The sequence below is a fragment of the Dermacentor andersoni genome, chromosome 11, assembly GCF_023375885.2.
Source record: "Dermacentor andersoni chromosome 11, qqDerAnde1_hic_scaffold, whole genome shotgun sequence".
Lineage (NCBI taxonomy): Eukaryota > Metazoa > Arthropoda > Arachnida > Ixodida > Ixodidae > Dermacentor > Dermacentor andersoni.
Genome location: NC_092824.1, coordinates 101,097,784 through 101,123,205, shown reverse-complemented (window position 1 = coordinate 101,123,205; position 25,422 = coordinate 101,097,784). Strand labels below are relative to the sequence as shown.

General features: G+C 43.4%; 1 protein-coding gene and 1 long non-coding RNA gene across 2 annotated transcripts; both read left to right on the top strand.

The window, feature by feature from the left end:
• The first annotated feature begins 3,161 nt into the window (after nt 1–3,161).
• Nucleotides 3,162–16,418, top strand: LOC129386907 (membrane metallo-endopeptidase-like 1). The gene is made up of 8 exons (XM_055075315.1): nt 3,162–3,284; nt 5,405–5,630; nt 7,963–8,061; nt 9,338–9,415; nt 10,300–10,412; nt 11,103–11,161; nt 11,639–11,690; nt 16,287–16,418. Exons 1-8 carry the CDS (start codon nt 3,169–3,171, stop codon nt 16,384–16,386), a joined length of 843 nt encoding a protein of 280 aa, XP_054931290.1. The 5' UTR covers nt 3,162–3,168; the 3' UTR covers nt 16,387–16,418.
• A 5,188-nt stretch (nt 16,419–21,606) lies between these two features.
• On the top strand, nt 21,607–24,576 carry LOC129386906 (uncharacterized). Its single transcript, XR_008614212.2, has 3 exons — nt 21,607–21,707; nt 21,840–21,916; nt 24,324–24,576. It is a non-coding gene; the product is annotated as an uncharacterized lncRNA (long non-coding RNA).
• The last annotated feature ends 846 nt before the right edge of the window (nt 24,577–25,422 follow it).

Sequence of the window (25,422 nt, the reverse complement as noted above, 5' to 3'; positions counted from 1 at the left end):
ATTGCCGTATCGCGTTCTTGTTTCCTTGCTAAACTGGTTCTCCACAACTTTCTTATTGTGTATTCGATGTGACTGGTGCTGAAGAGCGGGATCTGCAATTATATCGGATATTTCTGTGTCAACGAAATTCGCGAACCAGATATTCACCGATGAAGTCCAATGAAAGTTTGTCTGCGAAAATATACTTCCAAATAAAACCACATGTTCCTGCAGAAAACCAATACACTGAACACTAGTTACCAGATTAGAAAGAAACTTGAAGGAGTGCGTAAAGAGGTATAAGAAAAATGACAGGCGTAAGAGGGATAGATCAAAAGTAATGTTGCATGCAAGTGATTGCATTCTGTATACTAAACCAGTGTGTATATTTTTTATCTATACAATTCCTAGCATTTAAAATAGGTCCTCTGAATTGATAAGCATGGACCCGACTTCCACTGTACTTACAGTTGACGGCCCCTCCGGAAGAAAGGTTCGATATCATGGAACTCTACCACAGAACCACCGTCGGCGAACTACAAAAAAATTTCACACAGGTAGGCAAATCGTTATCTTTTGTATTCACAGAGAGGCGCAATATGTTTTGCACTGCATTAAGTGTTCTGAATGGAGGAGTCTAAAGTAAAAGCCGCATTTCTGGTCGATCGCTTCTGGGGATACTGTCCCTTTTACGTGACGCAACGTCCAGCCTGACGCTTTATTGGGAACGTGGGTAGGATCTTCGCTGTCTTATCCAATGAGTGCGCGTGGAAAATATTGCCTCCAAAAGCTATCAACTGAGAGTGAGCCCCCAGGCTAAATCATGCATTAACTAGAAACGTGTAACTTATCATTAGAGAGTTTTAGCGTGTACATTAATGTAATGCCGTTTGGGAATACCGGGTTCCCGGCGAGGTGTACGGCAGCAACAGCGCTGGTAGCAACATCTGGTGGCGCCGTGTCTACCGATTTTGTGGTTCTGGCTGAGTCGGCAGCAGACCTACAGGACCTCCTAGATATCTGCTCCCCAGTTGCGGCTGAGGACTACCTCAAGTTCAACGAAGAAAAATCGCAATGGATGAGCTTAAACACAAAAGCTGAAGGATTTACATTAACGCTTGAAGGAAATTCTATAACAAAGACAGCAACTTATAAGTATCTTGGAATTGAAATATCATACAAAAAAGGACTACCTCGAAAAACAAACTGATTCTTTTATAAAAAAATCGAACCGTCAAAAAGGTCAAGTATGGCACCTATCCCGACACTCGTACAACCCTACTATGGAAAACACTCGCAGTCCCAGCAACCACATACGCAACTGACACACTAACGTACTCGACACAGACACTAAGATGCCTAAACCGGCACCAGAACGAACTTTCACGATGGCTGCTGGGAGGAAATATCTTCGCAGCTAATGCCGCAATAACAGGTGAAATGGGCTGGTCACCGTTTGAAATTCGAGAAGCAAGTGTTGTATCCTTCTTTATTGTTTCAGTTTCGTTTGTGTCAGTGTACATATCGTCATCGGCATTCAATATGTTTTGCTATATAAATGGCTTTACTGTGACGAATAAAGGGGAATGTACATACTGCGCTTGCGTAGTCCAGTGTCATGCGTCTGGTCTGAGTCGGACACCACATATTGGCGACGAGGATCAGTATCACAGCCATGCCACTCGGGTGTTTTCCAGCACCGCCCCCTTTCTTGCCTACACCAGGTGACCCGGCTGTGCCTTCGCCGCAGTGGAAACGCCTATAACTGAATTTCCTGGGGGCCATTGGTGGCGATGAACTGCAGCAGAGCGATTCTGCTAAACTCGCTCTGTGTTGAAGGCCGTGGCTTAGCTGTGGTTAAATTGAAATTGCTTGGTTAAATTGGTTAGTTGTTGTTAAAATTGAAATAGAGTAAATACTTTCCTAAAAGTGCACGTGTAAGTGACGCCATGGGACAAAGAAAGGATGTTCCACATCCGCCCACAATGGATATGAGTGGCGCTGGCTAACACTCACAGGGCCAGATCTAGTCAACATAAATACCCAAGCTAGTGAGTGAATTGATAGCCGTCGCAGTGGCTCAATTGATAATGCACGCGTAATGAGGAGGTTGTGGGTAGGTTACTCACCGGCGGCCAGTTATCTTTTCGTACACGTTCATTACCCTTTGCATTATTATTTTCTGCATTTCACTTTCAACCACAACTAATTTCCTGGATGCTTCCCTTGGCGTCATTGTATTTTAAGTTTATATGCCCATGTGCACATAGCACATAGAATGAATTTTGAAACTAGAACCGGTCTTGAGATAAGCGCAGTCAACCTTGCCGTAAGAATGCACTTTTGTTTCAGTTTATTTAACAAAATCCTTTTGATGCATTGAAGCACCAAAGTTACTGGAACAGCTATGCATTTCGTCGCAAATCTTGAACACGCATATCTCGAAACTGGTGTCATGTGGATATGACTTTAAAAGTCACCGGCTACAGTCCGCATACTGCAGTATGTGGTGTAAAGTGACTAGGTTGAAGGGTAATCTCAAAGTGCTTGTTAATTAGTGAAATATGCATTTTCATTTCTTGTGTTAATAATCTGTACCTCTTAGGGCCTTTAAAAATTTAGTCACTGATAAAATAAGAAAACTGATATATATGCATACCACCTGGCTGGCTTCCCACACTTCACGCACATACAATTCTATTTTCACTTTGAAACTCCTACTGCAAAAGCACTGAAACGAAAAAGAAAGACCGAAGCTGCTTGATTGTCCCTCCTTCTAAATACCCTTCACGAGTACTTCAGCTTCTGTTGTATTGTCGAAACAGCGTTGAAGAAGTGTGGCAATCACTATTCTTTATACTCAACATAAATATCATGAAACGTATTTGTTGTTCCTTATATAAGATCTTCATAAAAACGCACAACTGTAACCATCTCTCCAGATGTCCATTTCTGACAACACTGGCCGTACTGCTCATCCGTTATCTTTTTGAGCACATTACCTCGTCGAAACTAATAATATTGCTTCATAAACAATAATTAAATTTGAGACTTGTGAAAAGGCCTAATTTTACAAAATGCCCATTTTTACTGAGTCAAAATTCTCCAGACCATAGCTGTATTTGCAAGCTGCTAAGGAGTGCAAGCGATTCTAAATCTTCTCGCTTTCCTCAGATTCCACTGCTTGATATGCTGAATAAACAGTTTTCACTGGTTAACATTACGCTAACGGAAAACCAGACGATAGAGTTCCTTGCTGAGGAATACTACAGTAATTTGGACAAATTTCTTAAGTCCGTTCACTGGTGAGTAAAAACAAAATCTTCAACGATTTTATTCTGTAGGGTTACACGATTGTAATTGTGCGATTTCGGAAAGTAAAAGGACGTTCTCGTCGCACAATTTTGCCAACCGAGTATTGCGAATGCAACTTCAGTCGAAGCATGCGACACTTTATCGACAGAAACACCTTTACCAGGCCTACGTGTGACAGCGCGATTATTTAACAAGTGCTCAAGCCGGATAACGACAGAAAACAAGCTAAATTGCGGCAAGCCTTGAAAACAGCACATGCACTTTGCGCTAATGTAAACGGAGCGGTATTGTTCGCTGCCCTCTATAGTAACATAGTATATTTCGAGCATATAGCTCAATGACTATAACGTATTCTAATAGGCGAATACAATTTCGTGAATAATTTCAAATGCGAATTCGCAGTGCTCCAACGAATTTGTTTTCATATCCCGATGCAATAGCCCAGGGACCACTGCGTTGTGATCTTTAGCAAGAGGTCACATGTTCGAGCCCACTCGGGGAGGACTCATTCTAACGGAGGTGGAGCGCAAAAAAACGTTCGTGTTCGTACACCCCGCATGCATTGGGTGCCCGATAAGGAATCCACGGTGGTAAAATTAATCCGGACTCTCCCACTATTGCAAGCCTCAGAACCACATCATGGTTTTGGCTCGTAAGCCACCAGGATTTATTTACGTTAATTTCTTTCCATAGAGAGAACTCTAGTGGTTGTAGGTTGCCAAATTTCAATAAAAACGCGTAGGATCTGTAAGTGAACCACGTCACTCAGCTCTTGCTCGAAGAAGTCTCGAAATGATAGTCCATTTTAGACATAAAGCGAGCATGTCATTCAGCGGTAAGATAGAGCGGTGGTTCCTTAAGAGATACAGTGCTCAGGCGTACCGCCACTCTCGACTACGACCTCCTCGACCATTACGCAATCTCGCAAGGGCTGTAGCGCTTCGCTCACCTGATGAGCTCGCACAGACGCGTTATCGCTGTCTCCCATGGTTTGGACGCATCACTTCATTAGACACGCTTTCTCGGTAAAATCAATGGCCAAGACTATTCCCTTCAATTCATCACCGTCACTTTGGACTATTCATTGACTATCTTGCATGCATTCACGATGGAGCATGTTTCAAGCGTGTCTGAAGGCAGTAACATCGCTTTGTACGAGGGTACAGTCAGGTGGCACTTCTTCAGTTCTCTGGCTTCTTGGTTGAAGCTCAGAAAATGTTAAACAGTTGTGTTCATGTATGAAAATGATTAAGTTTTGATGTACCTGAATAAGTCCGACCACCTAACCGTCGAATGTCCTTATTGAAATAAAGAGATTAAAATGTGCTAATTATTGCGCCGCAATTGGCCAGTCAGGCTTATAGTAAAAAAATAGACTCACTTGTCGAGTAGGACACTGAGTGAACAATAGAGGTGCGGGTGCGCTCTCGCAACATGCCACTTATATGTTTCTTTTTTTTATGCACAAGTTAAGTAGCGCTCGGCTCTTTAGCCCTCATTTTCCCTCACTTTTCGCGCTAAGTACCATCATGCTAGTGAAAACGCTCAGTATATCTACTTATCTGCGTAATCAAATGCAGCCCCTCTTGTAGTTTGAGCGCATAAGTGTAGGCGGTGTAGGGGAATATTACCAGTTTTTTAAAGATTTACATTTGACGGGATACATTTCTCTACGCAATTATCCGTGAGAATCGTAATACCTTTTTAATTAGGCGGAATGTTCGTAGACATGTGTTAATACAGATCACAGCGCAAAATCGAAACCTTTTATAAAAGTAATAAATAACGAACTGTCTTTTTAATCCTACTGCTTCCTAGAGGAGGAGGGCAGGGAGGGCTAGGAGGGGATGTAGCCTTGCAGAGGCATGCCGGTGGCGGCTTGGCCCGTGATTCTTAGACGTGGGTAAATTCAGAGCGTTAACTACTAGGACAGAGGCTAAGGCACAATAAAATACAGGACACGGGGCTACTCGCAACTTAAAGTCTTATTCGAAATTTTAAAGACATGGTTAAAGCCAGGCTTCCATACCAACTCGCCCATTTTTCACTTTTCATCATTATACACTTGAGCATGTAAAATCAATCGCCACGTTCAAATTTCTATTTCTAGCGACACCCTATTCAACTTCGCCGGATTACGACGGGTTCTGAGTTGGGCTGCGCAAGCATCCCAGAAATTCCGGAATGTTTCGTTCGAGCTGAAAAATGCCTCTTCGGGAATCAAGGCCCAGAAGCCCCGATGGGAAACGTGCGTCAGTGCAATCAACAACAAAATGCCTGAGATCGCCGGCTACCTCTACGTCCAGCACAAGTTCAGCGGAAGAGCCAAGGAGGAGGTAACCACGCACACGCTCGTTAAAGATTGCTTTTTCTTTTCGCTACAACGTTTTTAAACCCTCATTCATCAGCGACAGGTGGTGTTAAGAACGTGGCTGCCATGGTGTGTTTCTGGCTCGTGCAATCACCTCTGGCGCCTGCAGTACACAAAAACTTGGCCTTCGATCGAACGTGGCCTTCTTTTGTTTATGTGTCAAATTTAGACTCCCGATCACAACCTAACATATTGCTGTAATTGTTGTACTGATTTGTGGACTATTTGCCAGATTTTATCAGCCAACCGATGAGTGTGTACACACCTGCATTTTTTTTTTTGTTGTTCTTGTGTTCTCCAAGATTGCACCATACTTTTTTTAATTGCGATAGCAGTTATATGGATCATGCAAGCGCATTTCCGCCGTCGGCGTCACCGTTAGGTTTCGTAAAAAGTCCAAGGGTGATAAGACCGTCGCCGTGCACCCTACGTGGACGTGCGGTGCGAGCGCAGGCGTGCGACGGGATCCGACGATCGCGGCTCAATCTCGTTCGCACGAAGGAGTCGAAAGCGGTAAAACCCCTTAAACTTCGTAAAGTAGCGACACTTTCTTCCTCCGCCTTCACTCTTTCTCGTTTCTCCTAAACTCGACCGTGGCGCCGCCTACACTGTTCGAGCGTAGCAACGGCGCCAACATGAGCTCCTCGCCACTACATAGACGCTTCTCGAGCGAAAATGGCGCTGAAGCATGGCGCGAGGGCCCACGTGATGACATTAGGCCAATAGCGACGCGGCGTCGGCCTCGGCCAGAGCGCGCGAGGAGGACGTGACATTCTTCAAAGCGTGGTGCTACTTTACGAATTTTAAGGAGCTTTAGAAAGCGGGGAGGAAGCGCGCCGTCTTGCATTCTGCGCGAGGCACCCAACCTTGTGAAGCACCGGGCAAAGGGGAGAGAGGGGCGGGTTAACTTCAGCTGCAACTGCGCATGTGGTCGCTGCACGCGGTCGCGCGGCCGTATCTTGAGAGCGATCTGCATTGGGGGCAGAGCCCGGGTGCGTCGGTGGCTCGTAACTTTGTACGGGCTCTGTCTTCTCGGCGCTCACTTTGCGTTGAGGCGGTAGAGAGAACGAATGTCACTTCGCTCTCAGCTGCTGCCGCGTTTCCTCATGCCAGCGTTTTGACAGCGAGTTTCCGCGGTTATTTAGTCGGATGTGTCCATGTTTGCTTGTGCGCGCGTAACAGCATGCTTGTTAATTTAGTTAGTGTGCCTACGTTTAAAAGTTTATGCGACCGATAACACTGGTATCCCTACATCGTACAGGTGTCCTATAATTTGCAATCGCAATCTATGCTTCACCTTTTGGGCAAAACTGCGGCTTTCTTTTTAATTTGCTCCCTTTCACTCAGTATGCCCCTTCCTCTACTGTTCTTCACTCGCTATTTTTTCTATGTACCTATACGTTCATAGAGCTGGCAGGCGTCATACTACTTGTAACACTTGCCCGTTAGCTCTCTTCCTGCTTTGTGTGACTGTTTTATGTTGGCAAATTTAATAATAACATCGTTAATTACTCCAACGTGGTCGTTGCTGAAAGCTGCGATTTGGACACCTCCTAGAGCGTGACCTCCTTGGAGATCATTTTAACCAGTGCAAAAATGTAAGCGAAGCAAGCCAACAAATCAAGCGCTATATACTGCACTAGTAGTTATGACCACGAAACTCTCTGCATTTGGGCAGCAGGAAAAAAAATACTTATTGGTAGAGGCAATGAAATATGACTCGGAATTATAGCTTAATATCATGACTTCAGGCATTCCATCTTTATCGAACCAAAAACTAGAAATACCTATGGACAGCTGGCATTGAAATGGCAAAGTACTCATATCCAATATACTTCCCTGCAAATGCTAACCTTAATAACGCAATATTTTGCTATTTTTTTTAATGTTAACCTTTATGGAGCAATCGACAGATTGCCTTGACCGGAGCATTCTCTTGACAGCTAGCGTCTAGTTCTCTTTTACATCTTTTCTTTTTTTTTTGAATTTATTCGCGGATGGTCATGTTTCATTGTGTATCAAATAACGAAGTAGTGTTTCGTTTGTATTTTCTTCTTGTTTGATCTATTCAGCTTTCCTCTTCCTCGTGAGTACATACCGCAACTTCTTTCTTCATTGAAAATGCATTGAAACGTGTTTGTTTCTGTATTGTAAAGCAATCAGCAGTACAACGTTGCGTTCTTATGTCTCATACGAGATAGCTTGCCAAACAACGTTCTGCAATCAGAGAAGATTAGTTTTGCTCAACCATCGAGATCACTGCCAACGAAACTATGACGAACGCTGTGCTATCGTAGGTGGAGGACCTCGTCCGCAGGCTGACGGCAATATTCAACGAAACGATTCAGAACAGCACCTGGATGGACAATCAAACTAAGTCTGTTGCAGAGGAAAAGGTACAGTGGTATAGTGTTCGCTATTGTCTAAAAATAATCCTAACGAGCAAGATCCTCTTATTCATTTCGGTGACTTTCTTTTTAGGCTTCCGTGAGGCACACTTAAATGTTTGCACCCTTGGGGGCTTATCTTGCCCCAAAACAACAACCCTCATCTATGTTGCGTTATTTTCCTTTCTTTATCGCTGCGCCATCCATACTTCAAATTCATTTATTTACCACATAAATGGAGTTTCACATAAGTGGTTGGGACGAGGGAAAAAAAGTTGCATTAAAAACAGCTTGACCCGCCCATCGTCCCCGGTTCACGAAGGAAGCATGGCAGTAAAAGAAAAATACAGTTCAACGTCGGTGTCAAATAAAAAAAAAACATGATATCAAGAGAAAACACATTTTGCAAAAAGTGAAATTTAACTATGAACATATTTAGCACAACATGCTCAAAACAGAAGTGTAAGAGAGTGTGCGAACGTTTTCGTACGAAATCTTTAATTTATTTAATGCCTCCAGGAAGCAATAACTTAATGCTTGAAAGCCATAGTTTGTGCGCGTCCGTGGCGCCTAGCATTCTTCCGAGTGTTCGAGTGTCTGTTTAGGCGCGAAGAAGGATTTAGTTGCAAGTTAGCTACACTGTCTATATAACCACGATTTCTTACAGTATCCGGTCTGAAGGAAAGCAGTAAAGTGTATTCACATAGCACGTTTAATTTAATTACATTACATTTAACGAATAGTTCTGAAGTATGTGCATTAAATGGTATGTTTTCAACAGAACGTAGGGCCTTTTTTTGTAGGATAACAAGATTATTTATGGATTGCTTTGTTCCGTCGCTTCCCGATTAAGAACGGCATGTGCGGTATGTAGGAATGTAGCAAGCGCAGAGTTTTTTTTTTAAAAAAAGAAAGCAATCAAGACAGATTATGAATACTGCTTATGGACAACACATGTCCAAGAGGTGTAGTTTTTTTTTAGAGCATCTTACCCTAGCTTTTCTTCACATCTTTTTTATTATTATTAGGGACGACGTTCAGTGGCATAGTTATACATAATTATCTTGCAAGCCGCATTTGGTGGCACGCAAAAAATATAAACCACACACGCGGAACGCTCAGCTTCCACGTTCTATGTAGCATGTGTCTCGTTCTGACGTCGTTGTCTGTATTGTTTTCGCAATTTACAAAAATAATAGTCTGGCCCAAATTCGGTTCAGTTAATATTTGAACAAGCGTTTTCCTACGCTTGTACTGTTATTGTCTGTTCCTTTTCATTTTTCAGTTGGCAAACATGATTACGAAAATTGGATATCCAAGCAGGATATTAAACAAGACATATCTTGAGCAGCTCTATCCATATGTAAGTCCGCATTCATTTGTCTAAAGAATTAGCACCATTAACAAGCATTTACTGTTATTACTAAATAGTACTCGGCAAAGCTTACAAGTAAATCACGTAAATACCTGGATAAAATGCAAATATTCTTACTACGAAAACTCACTGTGATTACTCTCGAACCAAACTTAGGAAGAGGTCTAACAGAGGAGGACCTTTGACTATGGGTCTTCCCTCTGTAACTACATACCTGTATTATGACCAAACTTTTAATTATAAATTGCAGTTCTGATTCAGAAGTGAAAGTTTCACTGAAGGAACTTTGCACACAGTGCTGTGACCTTTTCCTTTACTGCAGGGATGGTATCCACTATTTCTTTGTCGCCATTGGCTCTATTTATTAAGTATGGCATTGCAAATGGTGGAAAAAAAATATAATGCCAGATTTTGCACAACCTTATAAGTTTGCTAACGTTACATAATGTTATATTTTAAATTGAAACATAATGTAGCGTCAAGTGATTCTTTAAAACCATTGGGAATTTCGCTACCACACCCGGCGCAATCATTCGCAAAAGCAAATCACTGAAAAAAAAGAAATAGAACACTTTCCATATATAATCCAATATATGCAAAGAAGAAAATGGTAATATAATGTGCACGTATACAGAGAAGCACCTTTCAACAAGTGAATTTTCCTCTAAGATGCGAAGATATGTGAACAGAACAACTGCAGCCTTTTTTTTTCTTATCCGTTCTCTGGGGACCTGGTGTAAATTATCAGGAACTCTATGGGCGGGAGGCCGTCATGTTGCAAAGTGTTTGGTTCCAGTATAGTTCCTATATCACGACTACAATCAGTCCGTAGTCTCTCAAGAGACATTCATCGGCATACTTAAACGTTGCAGGTGCCTAACCTAAATTTGAGCAGCCCCTATTTGGAGATGTCTTACTACATAAGCCAAAACAACTGGAAGCGAGAACTGCTGATGTTGGGAAAGCCATATGACAAGAATTCTGTGTAAGACATGAACCAAAATTTTTTTGCCTGTCATCATTGTCAACATTTCAGAAAATATTGAAGTGCGCTGCGTGGCGGATATCTCACCTGAAGATATTCAATAAGTGCTGTTCTGGATTGACGAAACCAACGCAAACTTATTTTCTGATTTTTCACACGTATCCAAATAGATTAGGATTTCGGAACCATCAATAAATATGCCACGAAAGAAAGAAACATACTTTATTGCGAAAACTTCACGATAGAAATGAAATCCTACGTAATGTAGACATATCAAAGGGAACTCGCAATTATCGATATGCGAAATGAACATGTCAAAGCAACAGACAGTCATTAAGTGTTCCATTTCCTGGTTAATTCATCGAGAATGGAAATGTTACCGCAAAATAAAAATTCACTCATAATTGCTCCTCCCATTCAATTATGAAATCCCCATACCTACCTTTATGCCTTACATGGCTCTATGAGTTGCCATAAGAGATCGAGCCCCTCGGTTCCCCTCATTTCGCTCTTGGACTGACGTCAAACTTCGGAGGTCTGTTACTAAAAGCGCCCCTCTAACGCGTTTTATGAAGTGTTGAAAATTTCTTACACACCAGTATTTGCTGCTTTCGGCTTTGTGGGAACTACATTTTAACAACAAACGTTAACATTGACGTTGCCCTCATTTGCTTCAATTTTCCATTGCAGTTGGTTGGTGGGCCCCACGGCTGTGAATGCTTTTTACAATCTAGCTGGCAACGAAATGCGTAAGACAAAGTATTTACGGCTACAGTCGTTGCAAACTTGGCATACAATCTTTTTTTAACATATTGAGGTCACAACATACTTTTGCATCTGTCTGAATATTTCTTACTCAACAAATTAGACTTTACTATTATATATTCCTGAACAATGCATTTCAGATCAACAATTATGCAGCCATCTTATTAATCCAAAAGCTTGTTACACGTTATGCTGTTCGACTGATTAATCTCATCAATACTGTGTCACTGTTTATGAGTAATAACTACTTCCATGAATTGTACAAAAAAGCAAAGCTTCGCGCACCCGGTTAGCAGTGGCAATCTCAAAAGGTAATGTTAAAAGTAGCTAATCTTAAGAATTATTAGTAGTCAGAAATTCTCGCGCCATTTTTAAACAAGAATTTCTTCGCTAGGTTCTTTTAAAATTTGTTAATCCTACGTTCAGAATCAATCGTTCGGGCATTATCATTTCTTTTATAGTGTTTCCATCCGCTATACTGCAAGGCGTGTTCTACCAGCACGGTCTTCCACGGTAAGTAACATAACGCCGCGGAACGTTTTTGAAAGTAGACAGGCGTACTTTCACATGCGTATGAGCTCTATACGCGCAAAGATCTTGTGTGATCGAAATGCGCACGTGCTAAACACTGACAGAATTTTCGCGTCTCGGGTAAGCACGCTAAAAAAAAAAAATTTGCACGTCCACACAGATATTCCTTTGCGGAATACAGAGTTATCCGACATTTACCAGACGTCTTTGCATGGCAGCTGCGTTGGTGGCGCCATATTTCGACCTAAACTTTAACCAGATAAGTCATGGGTTATTATTGCATTAACCTACCGTACTGCGCCTTACTGCTGTTGTAAAGCGTCGGTAAAATTGGTAAAATTAAGTTGTTTTTTTCTTTTCTGCTTTGATTCGACCAGAACACTCACGCAACAAACAAACATTTTAAACGTATTGTAGTTGGACAAAGTGTGACAAGATGCCACTGCTAGCGTTGCCCTACTGCCGTTCCAGGCTCCGGCAACCTTCACGAACCCCGAATGGCCGAGTTCGATATGGCGTCGCGCGCGCCCGCCGCCGCGTACGTTGAGAGGCAGGACGCGCGCATCGAGGCACCGTAGAGTTCTTGGAGAGGGGGGGGGGGGGGGGGGAGCAGCTTAATGATGGGTCGCTCAGGAGCGAGCCGAATCGTCTGAGCCGCTCCTTCTAAAGAACCAGTGAGCCGGGGTTTTGGGAAAGTGAGCGGCGGTGCTTTTGGAGAGAGCCCTTACAAAATCTTTTAAAGAAAATCTATAGACTTCTATAAACATTTATTTAGACTAGTCTATAGACAAATGACCTTACATTTTTTATAGACTAGTCTCGAAAAAAGTCTGGTTCTGTAAACTGTCTATAGATTAACGAAAATTCACGTTTGCTGACAATTCTCTGCAGAATGTCTATAGACAAAAGTGTATAGGCTTATACAGTTCTACTTTTGTAGACTGAAGTCTATGAATGTGTATAGACAAATGTCTATAGACTAGGCTATTCCTATAGACAACCTATGGATTTATGACCTCAGACTTTTTGGCGGCTGTAATTGGTATAGCTCGCCGTCCCTCCGGTGGCTGCCTCGAAGCAATACCTGCAAAAGCCAGATCTCGAAGTCAACGCTTTTGTGTTATGCAAGCGCTGGAAGCAAATCCAGAAGCTGAAGGCATATCATAGTGGCCTATGGCCTTTTTCATTTATCGACCCGGGCTGTCCAGGACTGCTCGAGACGATTCATACACAACCCTTGGCCGAAATCACCGCTTCAGGCAGTCGGGAACTATAGGGGGCGGATAATTGCAGCAGCTCTTTCTGAGTAGCTGAAAATAATTAATCTCCAAGACTGCTTTCGCGTGCTGCGGTCGCCAGAAGCAATAGGTGATGTCCTGAACCCACCCCCAGCAGATCCGCTATCGAGCAACCTCGATAGCGAATCTCGAAGACCATGCTTCTTGGCGCCAGAAGTGACTGCAACAACCGAAAACGTGGCATGGCAGGGATTGCATTACAGGTACCAGTGTCTATGCGAGACTCATAGAGGTGCTTGCGACTGCGGCCAGGGAGAGTAGAATGTGTGTGACGTTATCCAGTTTGCATGGGAACGGTGGAAGAGTACTCATAGTGGTGTGAGGACAGCGTGCAGCGAGTTTATTATGCTAAAATTGTGAAAGAACTTCAGTCAGTCATTATTGTCAATTACGATATAATAATACGTGATAACATTTTTGTTCTGTTATTCTCATTTGCCATTAGTGCAGCGGAAAACTACAGGTCTTTTTCGCCTTCTTTCTTATCGGGTTAGAGTTTGACAGTTCTTAATTTATAGCAACGGGGCGGGGCTACTTTTCTGGCAATCACATAAAGTTTTCAGCCAGAGTTGGTGACTTCTTTGGCTGCTTTCCAGAAATTTTCGACGACTTTTTCTCACCTATGACCTGGCAGCCCTGGCGGGACGCTGTATATCGGAGTGTCTGAAGGTGTACTCCAGCGTAGCGTGGACGCGCGGCTACACTGGCGAAAAGTGGATGTTCATGAAGCGTAGTGTTTGGCGCAGTCAGACTAACCGGCGATGTTCAGAGCGCTCTGCGCAGCCGGTGCGGAAACAGCAGTAATAGAACATGTCGTGTTTCACGCCCAAGCCGCTAGACCCGAGTGCATCGCCCGCTAGCTTGGCTGACTGGCAGTATGCTACCGCATCGAAGGAAAACTGTCGACGCTGAAGAGAGGAAACAAGCGCACCAAAGATGTGTGCGTTTGAGGGCCAGAGAGAGTACCGACGCGCGTTAAAAGCACGCGCCAACCATGCGAAGACGGCCGAAGCTCGCAAAGCCAGTCTCACCCGAATGCGTGATTTGTATCGTGCCCCCGAAGAGCCACAGGACGTCGCACAGTTCTTTTGGGACCCTAGCGGAGGAGATTCGTCCAGGACCAACGCGTGGCTACCGAGGCTTCCGAAAAAAATACAACGCGTGTCCTTTCCAGGACCGCTAAGGAGACCCGATGGGCTTCATCGTAATTGCGCGTGAAGCACGCCACAATTTGAATGCGAATTAAGTGAATAACAAACATGACAAAGAGATACAATTGAGACATACCGTCCACCTTTAATCATGGATTCCTTTGAACAACATGTGCGTCCACATTGTCTTCTTCACCGCCGCCACTAGGTTAACACTTTTTGTTAATGTTCTACTTCACCAGCAGCGAAGCAAAATACACGTGGCTACTGCAGAATTAGCTCTGGGTTTGTCTCACGGAACTTTGCGCCACTGGGGGGAGCCACCAATTCGGCCGCTCACGTTTACGTCTTTGCTCATCAGCCAATTCGCCCCCCAATGTACCTTTGCCTTTCCTAAACAGCGTGACGTCACTGGCCCTCCGCAAAGCGAAGTGCGAGATGCGTGCAAAAAAGCTTATGGGCAAAACATTTTCTTCGCTCAATTGCACCTGCTGCGTTGGAATGGTGCGACCCGCCACGGTAGCTTACCGGCTATGGCGTTATGCTGCTAGCACGAGATAGCAGGATTGCTGGTACGTAAAGTAGAGAACGTATTAGTACTTACGCAGAGATGAATGTCTGCTCGTTGACGTTGTGCCTATAGAGGGTGAACACTAATCCGGTGAGACTCAGAAGTTATGAAAGCGGAGGAGACACAAAGTACTGCACATTGAAGTAAATTTGAGCAAATCGATGTTAATGCTGAACGCGGCGTTTAGATTAATAAAAAGGCTCAAACAGACCGGACATACTGAAACGTTTCAAGCTATTTCTCTTGGGCATGCATTTTCCGCAGCGTCTTTCGAAAGAAGCGTCTTAAAGGGGCCCTGAATCACATTTTATCGATGCGAAGAAATGCATTTGAAAGTAAAATAGGCTATTTCAGAAATACATTGCCGCAAGAAGTACTTCACTGCGTTCCGCAGAAGCGGAGTTTTCGGCAATGAAACACGCCCTGGCGATTCTTCCGCTCCGTCTTCGGCTACGGCGGAGCGGAACGTGCCCACAGCGCTCCGCCTACTGAAAGTCACCATGGCGCGCAGTTCAACTTTGGTTTTCCGCACACGCAGAGCCATCTTGCGGCAAACACAGAAGACCCCCTCCTCTCAATGTACGGCACTGCCCCGACAGGTGGCGCGCCACGCGCACATTGGGGCTGTGCGGGGACCGGTGCGAGGCGCGTCGCGGCCCCGACTCCCTCTCCCCTGATGACGCATCGCCGTGCTCTCTCACGGGTTGCAGGATCAAGCGTCCTTCCTTTCTTTCTTTCCTTCTACTTTCATTCCCTACCCCCTGTGCAGCGCGGTTGAGGTGTCCTCTGCTGAGAGACAGTTACTGCTATGCACTTTACCCCAACCTTTCCTTCCCATCAACAAGAATCTCCTTCTCTCTCCTTTCTTTCTTTAGATCACTATCTATATATCTCTCTGCCCGTGCCGATCACGACGTTTGGCTGGCGTAGATCGTTTCCCCCTCCGAGACACCGAGTTCTTTGGTTCGTTCCGCTTGCGCAGGCGCACGTTCTGTTGCCGCGCCGAATGCTGCGTTGCTCGACGTCCATCGCGTGATTGGTGTGTGCTAAGTCCGATGCGGGGCGCCTCGTAAGTGATCGCTGCGCCGTAGCACATTGTCTTACACCCCTTGGCAGGTCGACGGAAACGCTGTCGCGTTTCACTCTTGAAGGCGAAGCGTTGTCAACGTAGGCGCCACTACTTCCGACTGCTACGTGGTGTGGACTGGCTTTGTCCTTCACAAGCTTGTCCAACGGATAGTAACCACATCCGACTTGGGCATTTTGAAGCGCTATCAATAAATCTACCAAGGCGTCTAACTAGCCGCGGCCAGGAGTCAGCGCGCTCTGGCAACCGTGCTTATGACGCACTACTTTAATTTGTTCTAAGTCGAAGTGTTATTTTGTAACTTTTTCTGTGCTTTGCAACTAAGTTGAATATTCACACTTCCCTACCAACCATCATCAAACGCTTATCCCCAAGCCGAAACGCGACCGCCACTCTGTCCATCTACGTCAAACGTGCTGCTTTACTAAAACTCTACTGGAATTTAATTCGAATTCCACTTTTCATCTGCAGTTCTCTTAACTTTGGAGCTATTGGAATGGTAGTTGGACATGAAATGACACACGGCTTTGACAACACAGGTGAATATATTCGGAAAAGTATCCTTGTATAATTAAGAAACCATTATGCAACCTTTGTCATTGAGAGCATGGCGTATCCGTCAAATATAGTCAAAGCGCAAATCGTCTCTTCTGCAGTATCAAACTCAAAAGTGTGGCATAATGAAAGACAGGCTATTTTTTATTGTTCGTTTGTTGCTCTTAATCAAGACGGTATTCGCACTTGTTGAACGATGTTTATCAAACAAAAGTTGTGATGCACACCGTTCTTAGAATATTGCAGAGCCAACAGAAAGCGGTAGCATCGCATTCACATAAATGTAGCTTTACTGAGCGTTCTTAACTCCCCAACGCGCTACGTAGAGACAACACTTGCCATTCTATACACACGTACCTCGTCGTCTTAGAATTTTTATATTGTCTCACCTAATACGCCTTCTTGTTTGTCTGCCTTCTTTTTTCTTTGTCTGCGAAGGAAGTCAGTTTGACGCAAATGGCACATTGAATCCATGGTGGACAAATGAAACTCGTACTAAATTCGACGAAAAGGCTGCCTGCTTGATTTATCAGTACGGAAACATCACCGATGAGGAAGCCAACATGACGGTGATATTCCCACCTGCTCTTAAATCACATTCCTATATATATATATATATATATATATATATATATATATATATATATATATATATATATATATATAGTAAGCGAGACGAAAGGGAACCGAGGGGTCCGATTTGTAACAATCATATCAATCCCTAGGGGCGCGCTAAAAAGATTTACATAGCACGGTGCAAAATGCGTTCGTATGTAACACAGCTTGGACTTGTGGGACCCGCAGCAGCTGGCTCGCGTTTGTTTTCTTTAAGTTAAATGAAGTTATTTCCGCCTCCTGCTCCTACTCTTTTATGATCATGGACACTTATAAAGCCACAATAACAAAGCATCGAAGCTTGTTAAGTATTCCCACAGCCGAGCTTCAAATGATGTTTCTCGAGAACGACTTCAAGGTGCAACTGCAGATGAATGTTGCATCGATATGAAACGCTTGTAGTTCACACCCAGGATTGTGGTCTGGAACTTCCATGTCTGTCGACATGGAAGTTCCAGGCCACAATCCTGGGTGTGATCAGGAACAAGTCGCAGAAACCCATTTTGGGGTTTTGCGACTTGCTTCTGACTTGCTTTTTTTTTTGCCTACATTAAATGAAGTATGATAACTTATTTACTGAGACCACGAATAATTATAGCTATTAAAAACTTTTTATTACCCAATCGACAAATCCCCTTTTAAATCTCGATGATCGCGTTCATTTCCGATTCCCAGAAGTCAGAGATTTCGGCGTCGATTACAGTTAACTAATGTACACATCATACTAGAGTAAAATAATTATTAAGCTATCATATAAGGATAGACACATTAACACCGAAAAGCCATAGAATCTAACTATGGTAGAGATTAACACTTTTTGCACGAAGTGGTCATTACATGTTTCTGCACAAAATTTAATGACCCACAAATTCATACGCCATCCCCTATTTAGGAATTACTTCTAAGCACACATTGGGCCCTCTGCATTTGAACTAATGGTAGATGATTCGCAAGGCTTCTTTAACACACCGTTCAATCTCTTGTAGCAACTGACCCTATTTTTGTTCAATCTAATCAATTGTAAAGGAAACTGAGAATGAATGAAGAAATTGGCTTTGCAGTTCGGCTACCAATACGCACGAATACCACAGTGAAGTCTTGCCGCGCGATCATAATTCTGTTCTTATCCCCATAAGCAGAAAGAAAAACACATTTTCCTTAGGACGAGCTTCTTGTAATGCGCATTCCTAATATATCACCTGTTATATAAAACTAGTTTGACATGTCGCAGCAAATTAGCCAATTATGTTTTATACTTTCAACATTCAACAAACTTTCAACATTCGTTCATGTCACTGATGGTCTATTTTTCTTTCTTTTTTATACAGATCGATGGGAAAAACACACTGGATGAAAACATCGCCGACAACGGCGGCTTGCGAATAGCATTCAAGGTGTGTTCAACACATACCCGAAAGTGTTGTCGGTGTCCAAAATTGTATTTCGAAGCCGGTTAATGTTTTCAAACCGCGCCTTTCCTCGTTGCATTTCGTTCAACGCGCGTCCAATGCACCCTTTCTCGACTGTGCTTCTCCCTCCTGGTGCGTGCCATAACATACTCTTTGGCGTTCGTCTTGCTTGCCACCACGCGCGGAGTTTAGACGATTAAGTTCTGCCACAAGTTGCTTGACGGCTGAACATTACTAAAAAAAAAATAAGAGAAAGCTACCCTGAAAGTGTTAACGTTAAGCCTGAATGCAACGTTCACCATTCGTTGAACTTGTAAATATTTGTTGTATCACATTGCTAAGTTTTCCCCAGTAACCAACCATTGTGATGCGTGCTCTAACGCAAAATGGTATTCCTGATGCAGGGTCACAAGTTTGCGCGCGTAGCACAAACGTTCAAAGTAGTGGCGGAACCGCGAGTAAGGCACGACAGCTGCGCGATATTTCTTTCGCGCATGTGCTCTCGGAATTAGTTTAGCTTGAGGAATCAATGATACGAACGGCATCCAGAAGCCAGCACTGTTCCGAGTTCGCTTTCTTATGGACAGAAAGGGGGTCTGAGAAACCGGTATCATGAAATTGAGCACTTTCATGATGACACTCGTCTATCGCAGGCGCTTTCGCTCCGGGACACTCGACCACGGGCTCACGCTTTCCTTTTGCACATAGAAAATCTGGCTACTTCGTCGACATTTTACGGTTCTACCCCTTCGTCAACATCTGAGTCCATGTAGGACTCCTTGCTGCGCGCATGCCTAAATTCCACTTTTCCTTTAAAAAAACTGTTGATGACGTCGAACGCGCACAGGCGCGGGTGAACGCACGAAAAGGCACGCGGTTGGCGGGGTGACGCTGCATAGCGCGGTAACGCTGGTACATGTGCATATGCTATACAGGGGGCACTAGGTAACGCCAGCCGATGGTGGTGCTGCAACTGTGGTTCGTGCAGTGTAATTAAAAGTGCAAATAGACAAAGAGTAGTCATCAAAAGGAAAGTGAGAGAAACAGGGACTGGAAATTGGATGCAAAGGGTGGAAACAAAAAACTACCAGGGGGATTTACAAACCCGGCAAGAAAGAAATCAAAAGGGACGATGTGTAAGATAACAAGAAGGGCAGTGCGTTGCTATTTAAGGTTCGAGCTGGCTGCCGGAGGAGAGCATCATACCGGAGCGAATATTTGAAACAAGATGAGACATGCGTGTGCTGCAGCGAAATTCCGAAAATGACTCGGCACACTCTAATGGAATGCCAAGAGATTCACCCAGCCACGCGAATAGGATACGTGCACCTTCCAGGGACTCTGGTAATCATAAGGGGATGGAAGCATTTAACCGGTCAGCAGTCGAGATAAGCGCGATAAGTTTAGAGTATTGTTGGAATAATAGCCGCGTTGTGATTTATAGAAGCGGAGTCATTGCCGGCATAAGGGTCAGTACAACATAGAGATAGTGGTTACAATATAGGCTAAAGAGAGAAACAACAGATCAAGGAAAGATAGGCAATATGCTAGACTGCGATAGAGTCGTAAAACCGGATTAGCTCAAGCAGGCTGGGTTACTCTTGGTCGCCACCCCGTCTCAAAGTGAATGCCGATCATAATGATCATCTCCATCACCATCGTGTCGCACGCTCACTATGTACGACGATAGTTTGTGATGAGGTTCTCGCACAACCGCGCATTCCACAGTCGTAGTTTCGCATGGCGGCGAGGTGAAGCCCTGCAATACACACACGAAACGACGGCCCTTCTGCTACAGATAGTAAACGAAAAGAACGTATACAGGAGCGTAGTATGGTAAAAACATTGCAGAAGTTTTGCTTACTTTGTCGAACATCTTCGATGTTATCTTAACAGGTTTTCTTTTCTTTCTTTTTTTCTGATGTCAAGCATTTTAGAGGTCAAAGCAAATAAAGCACCACTCGAAGAGGCCATTGATGACATTTGGCTTCTAAATATGGGGGCCCATGCTTTAGGCCCATTCAGAGTGACCATCTTCATCATTCCGGGGCCATCACGCCTTTTTGTCATGAGAAAGACTCTCTCGTTCTTTCGCGCATTCTATGCGGCCACACGCGTAGACTCCCCAATATTTACTTTTCCGGAATATTTAAATATCGCCTCTGGTATGTGACTTAGTTCTTGTCGTTGAGCTGGACTATTCGAGCAGTCGAAGATCACTGGCCCGAGAAGTCTAAACACATATTGTGCTCATTAAAGAAAGTTTACCAATGAACTTCTTCATTAATCACCTTGTGGTACATATTGCAATTTAAGAACTGTATCCGGTAAGCTTGCGAGACATATCCACTTAAAATGAATTTCCAAGGTTAAGCCAGCTTTAAGATATTATTTTCCGAAGTGTGGGACAAAATGCATGGACACTTCAGATGATTTTGCGCTTCAATGCATAAAAAGAACGTTTTGTTGAGGAAGTAAGTGAGCCAACAATACAGTTTTACGGCGAGTTTGATGACGCATATCTCCAAACAGGTGTCATTGAGGAAATTGCTTCCAAGTGGATACGCCTTACAAACTCATCGGCTACAATTTCATACATTGCCAGTGCGCCGTAAAGTAAATAACTAAGAAGTTATTTAGTGAATTTATCTTAATTTGTTGAATGTGTGTTTCCGTTTCTCGTACGAGTAACGTCCGCCTCTCTGAATAATCCACCTCAAGGACTAGAATTACGTTCTCTGCAACAGGCAAGCTTCAGAAATTCCGTAGAACATAAAGGTTGACGCTATTTTCTGCAGCCCTTGCGGGAGCATGGCTCAGCGAACCACTCCATCTCGAGGAAGAAGAGAGCACCGGTCCCCCTCCCCCTCCCCCATGGAGCACCCCTTTTCTGCCGCAAGGCTTCGCCTATTAAACACAGAAATAAAGACGTATTAAAAAAAAAACGTGATCATCTCGTATAACGCGTAGCATCCATGCGGCGAAGAACAAAGAATAGCACTTAAGAAGGTACACTTTCACCCGCCTGCTTGAGTCGTCGATACCTTTCAAAAATGGTTCGCCTGACATCCGTAATCATCAAGGATGCTGTCTGCATTAATTTTTCTTTCTTTCATTGTAACATATTACAATGTTCTAAGAAGCGTGTTGTACGGTATATATCGTCAAGCACTGCGTACGTAAAAATCAGAATTCATTTACGTTGCAGGCGTATGAAAAACTGTTAGAAGACGAATGCTATGGTGAGGACACTCGACTACCAAACCTGACAGACCTGTCGGGAAAGCAGCTGTTCTTCATCGCAGATGCAATGGTATGATCTCTGGTGCCCCTTAAGTTACTTGGGCCAGAAAAATACGTTACCTTGCCCTCATGTCATCTGGAAACTAACGTATGTGAAGAGATGCAAAGACACTAGACTGACATACGTGTTCTTTTTCCGTAGGTATGGTGCAGTAAAATGCGTGCAGCGAAGCGGCGCTCTCTGATGCAGTACGACACGCACAGCCCCGAGAAATATAGGTATGTACCGAGTCACATCACTTTTATGGACATAAATGTAACCCAAACTGTAGGCAGTATACTATACGAATTCTGTCATCATGGCTACGCGAGCATAATCACTATGTACAAAAAAAATTGTTGCCACACAACAAAAAATGAAATCTGTTTTGAGGTCGACAACAATAGCTACAATTTTTTGATACGGGCTTCGTATCCGTCATATTCTCATTTCCGAGGTTTGTTGTGTTAGCGAACGCTGCCCGAGGAGCAGAAAAATTGCTGTCCTATGATTTTTTCAAATCGTTATCACAACGCACTGTGGCCAAGGTGTCTTAAAGGTGTCTGTGTCCAAGGCCAAGGTGTATTAAAGGGAAATGGGCCTCAAAGTCGGTCTAGTTCACATTTCAATGCACTCGTCTTGCATAATTTCTTTCCTTTAAGAGTTGCTTGTTTCTTGCTGTTTCCTCTTTTGCGAGGCGAACTTATATGTCAATATGGCAAGTTTTGACTGTTTTAACGCGGTGTATCAAAAAAGTCAAAGAAACAATATCCCTTAGTGGTAGGCCGCCCTTAACCACAGGTAAATCTAAAAATCTAGGATCTGGTTGCAATAACTACTATAACAATTAACTCTCACGAACATGAAAATCTTGGAAATAGTGCTTTAACACATAGTTTAAGCTATCACATAGGCAGCGACGCACAATTTTTCCTGCACCGCGCGCGTCATGCGGAAGTCATGGGTTCGGTACCCACCGGTGCGAAGTTCTATTCCACTTGCATTCCGGTTTTACTCATCAGAGTAATGTAACTATCGCAAATTTGCCTTGCTGATCAACTACTTTGTCAATTTAAATATTTATTTTCCATGTGTTTTATCTGCTTCATGTGCTTGCATCGTATTTTCTTTCTTTTTTACTATTATTACGAGGCACTCATCATGTGTGTCATTGAAGTCATGTGTATACCAGTGTATTGTGTACCAATGTATTTGAAACATTTTACCCGTCTTGTGTTGAGCCAGAGAATGCGATTGGTAATATTAAATAATAATTTATGAAAACTAATAATTTACAATTATTTACTACTAAATAGTCAATACCTGAATAAATGAATAAATAGAAATAAATAAGAACATAATAGTTAAAAAAAAATATGCAAACCGGCACACAACAAGGTAAAGCTAACAACGAAGCAGTCAGACTTGAAGTCAGGGGACATAAATGCACGATAGACCGCCCACAGCCGAGGTCGAATAAAAGACACGGGTACGTAAAGATATCTCAAGTAAACAAAGAAAAGGCAACTCACAAAATATTTCACATGATACAGTCTAGACCGTAAAATAAGCTCACACACATCATTACTCGTAATATAACTCGGGCGCTGCAAGTCGCTCTAAGGAGGCTTCATTATTGCATAGCCCTTAGTGTTAAACTGACGAAAAAAACTAAGAGACGAACATGAAGGAACAAAACGTGGGCGTAGGTGGCGCAGAATACTAACTCATTTAATACTCGCAGTACAATCATGAACGTTGACGAACTGCATTACTAAAGGAGGCCTCATGCTTTGCGCGGCTCTCAACCCTTCCATAGCCTGGGCCTGGGACTCAGCACCAGCAGGCACTTCGAACTTCTTAAAGTGCTCTGCCTCGGCGTCTGCAGCGGATGCTCACCATCTATTGCGATTATGTCCAGGGATACAGGCCACCGGAGAGAAAGTGCTTCAAGGTGTTTGAGGGGAAGAGATACGGTCACACAAGCCATAGGGCCGCTTTTGCAACGGGCCACTTATGAAGCTTCTTCCCGAAGAAGGACAGCAGGCATTTTAATATGCCGTATGGCTAAGGGTGCGATTAATAAGAAATACGTAAGGACAGTTCACAACAGAGGTCACGTAAAACAGACGGGAACGTAAAGTTAGCTCACGCATAGACACACTGTACAGAGAAAGCATGAAGCCGCGTAGAAGGAAGACACATGAATTCATGCGCTCAAAAGAACACAAACTGCAATAAATAATTTCCAACTTTCTTGAAAAATGAACGGAGCTTGGTGGTAGCCCTTATTTTTCTTTAGTATATACGATCGGCATTTTAATCACATGTGAGCCGAGGGTTCAGATTTCCTTCCTACGTCTGCACTCTGGCTACACGTAAATTAGGGACACCGTGACCTTCATGAGCAACTCACCTACTGTTCTTCAACCATATTTAAGGGGAAAAATTAATATATTCCTGAATCGTAACACATCTCAATTTTCATAGAACTCTGACATTTCAGGCTCTACAGTTTACAAAAAAAAATTTACAACAGAAAAAAACGCCCTAATTCAGTTTTAGCGCAGTATAGATTCTAGAGCTAATCTACTGTTCATTCTTCAGTCGGCGATCAGGTTTGTTCTCCTTTTCTTCTTTTTTTAGAGTCAACGTACCAATGGAAAACGTGAAAGAATTTTCAGAGGTATTCGAATGCAAAAATGATTCGGCGATGAACCCATCAAACAAGTGCAGGTTGTGGTAAAGCACTTTCATATAGAGTGGGGAAGCAACTCAGCAAGAAAAAGGAGACCATAACCCATTACAGGCGTCAAGAACTGACGTAGACTCTCGAGAGAGCCACTCCCCAAATAAAACAAAAACTTTTTCATAAATAAAACAATCGACATTTTCTAAATTCCAGTGCCTATCCCGCCAAGTAACTTTTTCTAGGCGTACTGAAGAAGTGCCACCAAGGATTGCGTGTGTGAATGCTTGCTTCTGACAATACAACTTTCTCAAAACAGAATTCACCATAGTGATGATGATATCTTACCTAAGACAATAACTTACTGGTGGCCACGGACATCATTAAAATGTTTGATAATCACTGAATATGTGAAATTAATAAACTGCAAATGAGGTAGTACAGACTTATTCTCAAATTAGAAAAGCGTAGAGGAAAATTAGTCTTGATGAAATGTCCGGGAACAGAGCTGAAAGAAAAATGGATGTCTTAAGTGCACAATTATTGTTACTTCAAAAGCAGGGACATGGAATAGAGGAAGAGGTCAAGAAAGTTTGCGACCAAGTACAAGGTATTTGAGAGTGTAAATAGACCACCAGTTGTAATCAAAAAGAAAAAGAGAAACAGAAACAGTCAATTGGATGCAAAATGATGGAAGCAAGAAAGACCACGGAGATTTACGAACGCTGCAAGAAAGAAATTGGGAACCCGCCGTTGTTGCTCAGTGGCCATGATATTAGGCTGCTGAGCACAAGGTCGCGGGATCGAATTCCGGCCACTGCGGCCGCATTTCGATGGGGGTGAAATGCGAAAATACCCGTGTACTTAGATTTAGGTGCACGTTAAAGAACCCCAGGCGGTCGAAATTTCCGGAGTCCACCACTACGGCGTGCCTCACAATCAGACAGTGGTCTTCGCACGTAAAACCCCATAATTTACTTTTTTTTTAGAAATCGAGAGGGAACATCTGCACAGTAGTACAAAGGTTCTGTGCCTTGCTGTTTGAGGCCCGAGCTG

Excerpts from the sequence above, each read along its gene's own strand:
- LOC129386907 (XM_055075315.1), top strand. The coding sequence starts at position 3,169 with ATGCTGAATAAACAGTTTTCACTGGTTAACATTACGCTAACGGAAAAC. Across the intron at positions 8,062-9,337 it reads AGTCTGTTGCAGAGGAAAAG|TTGGCAAACATGATTACGAA; the intron begins GTACAGTGGTAT and ends TTCATTTTTCAG. Across the intron at positions 10,413-11,102 it reads CCATATGACAAGAATTCTGT|TTGGTTGGTGGGCCCCACGG; the intron begins GTAAGACATGAA and ends TTTCCATTGCAG.